This window comes from Cebidichthys violaceus, unplaced genomic scaffold (assembly GCF_023349555.1).
Source record: "Cebidichthys violaceus isolate CVI_PGR_0920_01 unplaced genomic scaffold, fCebVio1.0.p SCAF_20, whole genome shotgun sequence".
NCBI lineage: Eukaryota > Metazoa > Chordata > Actinopteri > Perciformes > Stichaeidae > Cebidichthys > Cebidichthys violaceus.
The window spans coordinates 2,612,404-2,620,588 of NW_027176373.1; the positions used below are offsets into that span (position 1 = coordinate 2,612,404).

At 42.5% G+C, this 8,185-nt stretch overlaps 1 protein-coding gene across 1 annotated transcript; it reads left to right on the forward strand.

Annotated features, from left to right (window-relative positions):
- Positions 1-2,128: 2,128 nt before the first annotated feature.
- LOC137876800 (piggyBac transposable element-derived protein 4-like) lies at positions 2,129-3,407 on the forward strand. Its single transcript, XM_068716602.1, has 2 exons — positions 2,129-2,547; positions 2,621-3,407. Exons 1-2 carry the CDS (start codon positions 2,129-2,131, stop codon positions 3,405-3,407), a joined length of 1,206 nt encoding a protein of 401 aa, XP_068572703.1.
- Positions 3,408-8,185: the final 4,778 nt, after the last annotated feature.

Below are 8,185 nucleotides of genomic sequence, written 5' to 3' on the forward strand. Positions count from 1 at the left end.
TCCGGGAGACTCGTCTGTCCTCGAGATTCTTCGTCGGACGACAGCGATTTGCTGCATCCTGAGCACACAGAGGACACCACTGACTCAGACTATAGTATTCCACCGGAAATGTATGGTTTGTTTTATAAACGTTATATTCATCGATTTATTGGAGTCAAATTTGTTTGCTTTTGTAATGATTGCCAGAAGTCTGCCTGCTAGTTACAGCAAATGTGAATGGGGAACCTGTGGATTATGTTTTTTCACCTATATAAAGTAATGTAATCTTATCAGTTGCCAGTATTTATGACACAGGATATAAATAGGATCTGTTATTGTTATTGGTGTAATTGTGTTCACCGGTGTTTTGTATAAATTGTGTCGGGGGGGGGGGGAGTGACGCGAGGGAAGATTGTGCGCGCACACTGGAGGAAGCGAGCTCCGTTCACTGGTCTCCGGAAAGCACGGTTTGCCGGCATTTGCTCAGCCAAGGATCCGAAGAGAGCTGTAAAGGATTAACAGGCTGGAGTCTCTGCCGGGAACAGCACAGATGGCCACATCGGGACGAGCTGTGGTGAGGTAGCGCGGGTTCGGCGGATACAGGGACCGCGGCGTCTCGCCACGCATCCGCCGGTTATTGACTGCCTCGGGGATTGTTTTTTTGTCAACGGACTATTTTTCATTACTTAAGGAACTTACAGAACTAATGGGACACGGGGTTTGGGGGGATCGATTGTGAATGTTTAGTTTATTGTGCCGAAGTATGGCGGGAGCCTCACGGTTATTTTTGGTTGTGTATTTTGTATACCGAGTGAATTTTGAGTTATATTAATATATTGTTTTACATTTACCTGGGTGTGTGGTTTCTTTGGTGTCTGGTGTGGTCTATTCGTATAGGGAATAATAGGTTAATAATAATTATACCAGGTTATTCAGGCAGGTATAGATTCTATAAACCAACTAATTCAGATCCACCCCTGCCCTTAATTTTAGCGTTTGTACTTTTCCCTTTTTCGGTTTAGGTAATTAGGTGAATTGTTACACTTTGTCGGGGCAAAATTGTTGTTTGGGTGAGGGAGGAGGTGTGAGGAAAGCGGAGGGGGAAGGGAGGACAGGCAAAAGGTGTTATTACACAACAATACATTACAGTTATTTAGCAGACGCTTTTATCCAAAGCGACTTACCATAAGTGTATTCAACATTGGTATTCAAGAGAACTATTAGTCACCAGAAGTCATAAGTACATTTCCTTTTTTACACAAGCATCTAAGAGCATAAAACGGAGCAAAAGTACAGTACAGTGCAGAAACAAACAAATACACTAAGTGCTGAGTGGAAGGCTCAGGGTAGTACTTCTTTTTGTGTGTGAGCGTGTCTTTGTGTGTGAGTGTGTGTCTTTGTGTGTGAGTGTGTGTCTTTGTGTGTGAGCGTGTGTCTTTGTGTGTGAGCGTGTGTCTTTGTGTGTGAGCGTGTGTGTGTGTGTGTGTACCAAGTTTATTGCTTTTATTTTTACATGTATTACAACAATGTATTACATATATTTATTTTTCTTCCACATTTGGGTTTACAGTGATGAGGATTACGAGCCACCTCTTGCCAGTATCCCAGGACCTTCAAGTGCCCCACAGCCAACACGCCGGAGAGCAACTCGGCAATCGGCAGCAGCATCTCCTCCCCCCATAGCTCCAACGACCCAGTCGCAAACACCTCAGCTGAGCCCAGCAGCATCTCCCCCCCCCCACGGCTCTAACACCTCAGCAGGGCCCTGCAGCACCTCCCCCGACCACTCAGCGGAAAAGAGGACGCTCCTCTCTGGGTACTTCTGCGCCATCTAACAAGCGTGGAAAGGGTAGGGTTACAGCTACAGTGAGTGAGCAGGACGACGACGACAGGTGGCATAACAGAGATGAGGAGTGCGTCATACCTAATTCTCTCAGGTTCCTGCCAGCCAGGGCCCCAGGCCCCACGTTTGATACCACCACAAGATGGCCCCCACTCAGCCTCTTCCAGCTGTTTTTTTCGACATCTGTTGTCCGAACAATTATTGACAACACGAATGCCAACGCTGCAAAAAAAAAAGCAAGCAGGGAAGTTATTCAAGTGGGATGTGCTTACTGTGAAGGACTTCTTCATATTTCTCGCCATCGTCATGTTCACTGGCCTTGTGACGGTGCACCACAGGTCTGACTATTGGAGGAAGAGGTGGCCGTACAACTTCCGTTTCCCCTCTGACCACATGACGCGCGACCGGTTTGAGGCAATTTTGTGGTCACTTCATCTCAGTGACCCAAAAGAGGACGAGGACAATGTCAGGAAAAGGAACACTGCTGAGTACGACCGACTATTCAAGATAAAGCCACTTTACACGGACATAGTGAATGCCTGTAAAGCTAATTTCCAGCCTTATCGGAATCTGTCAATTGATGAGCGGATGGTTGCATCCAAAGCTCGCATCAGCATAAAACAGTATATGAAAGACAAGCCCACAAAGTGGGGTTACAAGCTGTTCGTGCTGGCAGATTCATCGATAGGCTATACTTGGAATTTCTTTGTGTACTCGGGGAAAAAGTGAGTCCACCACAGGTCATGGTCTGAGTTACTCAGCAGTGATGACCCTTTTGCCTTTTCCTGTCCTCGGTAGCGGCTACTTGTTGTTCACGGACAATTTCTATTCAAGCCCTGCACTCTTTAGCGATCTGGCCAAAAAGAACATTGGCTGTTGTGGGACCATCAGGAAAAATTGTATTGGCTTCCCTAAAACTCAGAACAATGACCTGCCCAAAAAGGCTGAGAGGGGGGACATGCGATGGATCCAGGATGGCAAACTTCTCTTTGTAAAGTGGACGGACTCAAGAGAAGTCACGATGTGTTCCACAATTCATCAAGTGGACAGTGGACAGACGATAAAGAGAAAGGTGAAGGCGGCTGCGGTGTGGCAGAACAAGTCCATTCCAGTTCCGGACACCATCCTGGATTACAACCGGAACATGGGTGGTGTGGATTTGTCAGACGCACTGATTGGATTCTACAGCGTACGCCACAAGACCATGAAGTGGTACAAGACTTTTTTTTACCACTTTATGGACATCAGTGTTGTAAACAGTTATCTTTTGTACAAAGAGCTGCTTACATTGAGGCATGACCCCACACAGACAAAGCCCTTCACACACAAGGCCTTCAGGGAGCAGTTGGCCATGGAGATGTTGGAGTTTGCTGACAGCTTAGTAGACCACCCGCCCCGCCCCCCTGCCACTTGCATGCCCATGATGTATGACAGCACGGCATCACGGGTCAGGAGGCATTGCAAGAGGTGCAACGATGCTGGACTGCTGAGGGTGAAGACATCTGTTTATTGCAGGAAGTGTGACGTCCCTCTCTGCTTCACTGCCAATAAAAACTGTTTCCAGCTGTGGCATGATGGACAATAACGATGGACAGATTCGAGGGTGCGTTTATGGCTCAGTTGTTACCTCATCCATTCACAATCAATCTGTAAATGTGTAAATAATGTAAATAGTGTGTTTTTACAATAAATCTTTTCCATTTGGATTCAACATTCTTGTGATGTGTGTTTTGGTTTTTTTTAATGGGGGAAATATATAGAGGTCTGGTTGAATTTTCCAAAAAAAGCCAAAAACTGCTGTATTTGGATGTATTGAACATTATTAGTAAAATACAAGTGAAATATATAGTTTGGTACATGAGAAAACTCAAATGGCACAGATGGTGCCAAAATGTGCCCAAATGGCCATTTAGGAGTCCTCGCCTAAACTCTCTGTACTAAAACCTCTCTAATTTTGTTCTACTTTACTTTATCAAAGTCAAACTTTGCACAGAGACTGTTCACATATTGTGCTATGATCTGGGAGAGGTTGAACGCTTGGATCTACATCATACCTATGAAAAAAATGTCCTGAAATTGCTTTTTTTTTCCATGCGGAATTTTAAATTCTCAATTTGTGCTGTGTGCCATCTTCATTTTCTCTTAACCAGTAACATATATATATATATATATATATATATATACTGATATTTACAAATCTCACAAGTGTTCCATTTATTCTAACACCAAAAGTATTAAAATAGCCCTTACAGTTGCAGAAATATACTCATTTTATTTTTTTTTGGAATATTTAATTTTTCCAAGTTTTTTAACCAAGCAAGAGAACGTGCAGAACTTACAGAACACAGTACATTAAACATTACAAAAAATTACATAACACGCTAAGAAAAAAAACAAAACAAAAAACACAAATACATGAAATAAAATTAAGTAAATAAATAAATAATTCCCCCCACCCGAACAAACCAAAAAACAAAAAAGGTTGGTGCATAAAGTGACACAGCACAAAGCATATTGTAACTTCAAATAATTAGTCCTATTGTACTGTTAGTGTTGTACCCATGTACTCCAAATAAGGCTGCCAGATTTTCAAAAATAAATGATATCTTTTTCTGAGACTATGTAATCTTTTCAAGAGGAATACAACTGTTCATTTCCACAGACCATTTGTCGATGAGAGTGGGGGAATCAGATTTCCATGTCATTGCAATACATTTCCTGGCCACACATAAAGCAATTACTGCAAGTTTAATTTGGGGCTTTGTTCAAGACCTGTTGAGAGTTGTGAAGTTTCCCAGTAAACATAGCTCAGGATCTAATGGAAAGGTAACACCTGTGATCTTAGTTATTGTATTACAAAAGTCATACCAAAAGGACCTCACCTTTGTGCAAAGCCAGGTACAGTGTAGGAAGGAGCCGACCTCTATACCACATCTGAAACACATTTCTGACAATTCAGGTTTGGATTTATGTAGCTTCTGTGGGGTGAGGTACAGCTGATGAAGAAAATTATAATGAACAAGTCTGTACCGGGCATTAACCGTTGCTGACAAACTGTTCTGGCACAAATCTGACCAGAGTTGTTCATCAATTGTTATATTCAAGTCTGATTCCCATCTCATCCTGGATCTGTGTAATCCTGGTTTTGGGCCCTCATTCAGCAACATGGAGTACATTTTAGAAATAAATTTGTACACATTTCCCTGGTGAAGCAATTTTTCCACATTAGTTAACACAGGTAGAGTCATTCCAGGGCCCAGGTTGGTTCTCAAAAAAGATCTTAACTGGAGGTAACAAAAGAAAGTTCTACTGGACAAGTCATACTTTCTCTTCAGTTCTTCAAAAGACATGAGAAGTCCTTGATCAAAGCAATCTTCGAGATGCTGGATTCCTCTGTCATGCCAAGTCTCCAGAATCTTGTTATTTAGAGTCATGGGTAGAAGTTAATTTTGTCTTAGAGGTGTTTTTGGTGATAGTCTCATATTTAGTCCAAGAGTTTTGTGAACTTCATACCATATTTTAATAAAATGTTTCAAAATAGGATTGTCTGTCCTGCTGGATATGGTTTTGGAGTTCCATTTATAAATAAAATCACTGGAGGTTTCTTCTTTCAAAGGATGAAGTGCAATTTGTATCCAAGAGGGGGCAGCACCACCGTCAAAAAATGACAAAATATATCGCATCTGGGCTGCTAAATAATATTTCTTTAAATTGGGTAGTCGAAAACCTCCTAGACTATAATCCCATGTTAATTTTTCCATTGACACCCTTGGCATTTTACAGTTCCATAAAAACTGCCTAATGCGTTTGTTGAGGGTTTTAAAAAAGGTTTGAGGTAATGGAATGGGTAAGGACTGGAAAAGATACTGCAACCTCGGGAGAATATTCATTTTCACACAGTTTATTCGACCAATTAGAGTAATGGGTAGATTCATCCATCGACGTAGGTCGTTCTCGATTTTACTCAGCAAAGGGACGTAATTCAATTTGTACAAGTTTTTAAGATCATTATCTGTAATTATTCCTAGATATTTAATATTCAGTAGCCACTTAAATGGGGTTGTTTGTTGGTATTCAGTGTGATCGAAGTTTGTGAGTGGAATAATTTCACTTTTTTCCAAATTGACCTTGTATCCTGAAATAGCACTATAGGTGTTTAGTAGCGTCTGTAGTTTAGTGAGAGAGTTAACCGGGTCTGTTAGATACAGAATTACATCATCTGCCAGGAGATTAATTTTATGATTTATTTGGTCCACTCTGAACCCCTTTATATCTGGATCCCGTCTAATTGCTTCAGCAAGTGGTTCAATAGCCAGGACAAAGAGTCCTGGAGACAGAGGGCAACCCTGTCGACTCGATCTACTCAAGGGAAATGCTGTCGAAGTCTGTCCATTTGTGGTAATTTTGGCTCTGGGTTTATGGTAAAGGGTTTTCACCCAATTGATAAACAAATGGCCAAATCCAAACTTGCCCAAAACTTTGAATAAGTACGGCCACTCTAGCCTATCAAAGGCCTTTTCAGCGTCTAATGCTACAGCTACACTAGGTTCAGTTTTAGATTTTGTTAGATGGATAATATTAAAGAGTCTGCACAAGTTATTGGCTGATGAGCGTTTCAAAATAAAGCCGCTCTGGTCTGGCTTTATTAATTTTGGCAAATATTGGCCAAGCCTGTTAGCCAGGGCTTTGGAAATCAATTTGTAATCTGAATTCAACAAGGAAATAGGTCGAAAAGAGGAACACTTTAATGGATCTCTATTTTTTTTGTGAATCACAGTGATTATGGCAGTGGAGAATGATTCTGGAAGAGTTTGAGTTTTGGATGCTAAATTAATCACATCCATTATAAGGGGGGATATCAGAGTGTCGTCGCCTCTTTGTAAATTCGCTGTGCAAGAGCCAGTGTATCTCCTGTGATCAAATAAAAAAAGATAAACCAAAGCACCAACATTAACGAAGAAAACAAACCCCTTCACCCACCCCTCTTCCCCCCAAGTGCCTAATCCTGAACATTTGACACTATCTTCCCTATCAAACTGGGTTGTGCACTTTGCACTTGTCAAGTATGACATGTCTGGCTGGTTCAGAAACATACAAACCAGCCCAAGGCTTTGTCTGAGAAAGATTTTAACAATATGTATAGTATCCAATTTTAAGTGTAACAAGAAATTATAACAAATGCTGAAAACACCCTTTTCTGAAATTATTAGAACGCAAGCAGGGTGGGTTAATATGAAACCAATATATCAGAAAAAACTTAAACTTGAATTGCTGCCATCACTTACTTTATCCCAACATCTTTAACCTAACAAGAGTGACGGCAGTGCTAACGAAAGACCGCTCCTGAGAGCTGCTGCTGCGTGTCTGGGTTTCATCCACCTGTTGGTTCCGTCCGCCTGGTCCGTTATGTTTGTCCCAGGGAGTCTCGCAGGAATGCTGCCGCTTCTTTTGGTGTTTTGAAGAATTTTCTTCTTCCATCGGGAAGCGTCATCCTCAGTGTTACAGGATGAAGCAGTGCAAACGGGATGTCCTTGGATCGAAGCTCCCTCTTAACTTGGTCGAACTCCTTTCTGCGTTTCATCAAGCTGGCGCTCAGGTCCGGAAAAAACAACACAGGCTTATCTTCGTACATGACGTGGCCGTTGTTCTCTTTGGACCTCTGTGTGGCGATGCGCAGGATTTTGTCCCGGTCTTGGTATTTAAGCAGGCGTATCAATACATGTCTCGGTCTCTGGTCTGCAGGTGGACGGTGTGTAAGGGTTCGGTGTGCTCGCTCTATGATCAGCGGCTCAGTGAAATGCTCTCGTCCGAGAGTGGCTGGGATCCACTTGGTAAAAAAGTTCACAGGGTCGTTTCCCTCGCAGCTCTCCTTCAGGTTAACAACGCGTATATTGTTGCGTCGGCTGTAGTTTTCCAGCTGGTCGACTTTCTCCAGTAAAAAGTCATTTTCTTTACTTAGTTTTTGGACGCGAGAATCTAGGCCCACCAGCTGGTCCTCCGCTGTGCTAATGCGGTCTTCCGCTTCGGTTATGCGGGTGCTCAGTGTATCCAGCATCGTTTTCAGTCCAGAGATAGCTTGGTTCATTTCTGCGGTTTTAGAGTCGAGTTTACTGGAGAGAGCTTGATTACCGTTTCGTATCTCTTGAAGAATGAGGGAGTCTTTCACACCGCCTATGTGCTCTTGTGCCGCCGCCGCCATGACATGAACTTCTTCGTCGCTATTCTCGAGAGTTGTTTTATCAATAGATGTCAGAGTTTGCTCACCAGCTGAGTTTAGTTGTTTGTTTCTGGTTCTTCGGACCATAATAAAGCTGTCCGACCAGGTTGGGACTGACTTTGGGTATTTTAAAAGGTTTTAAAATG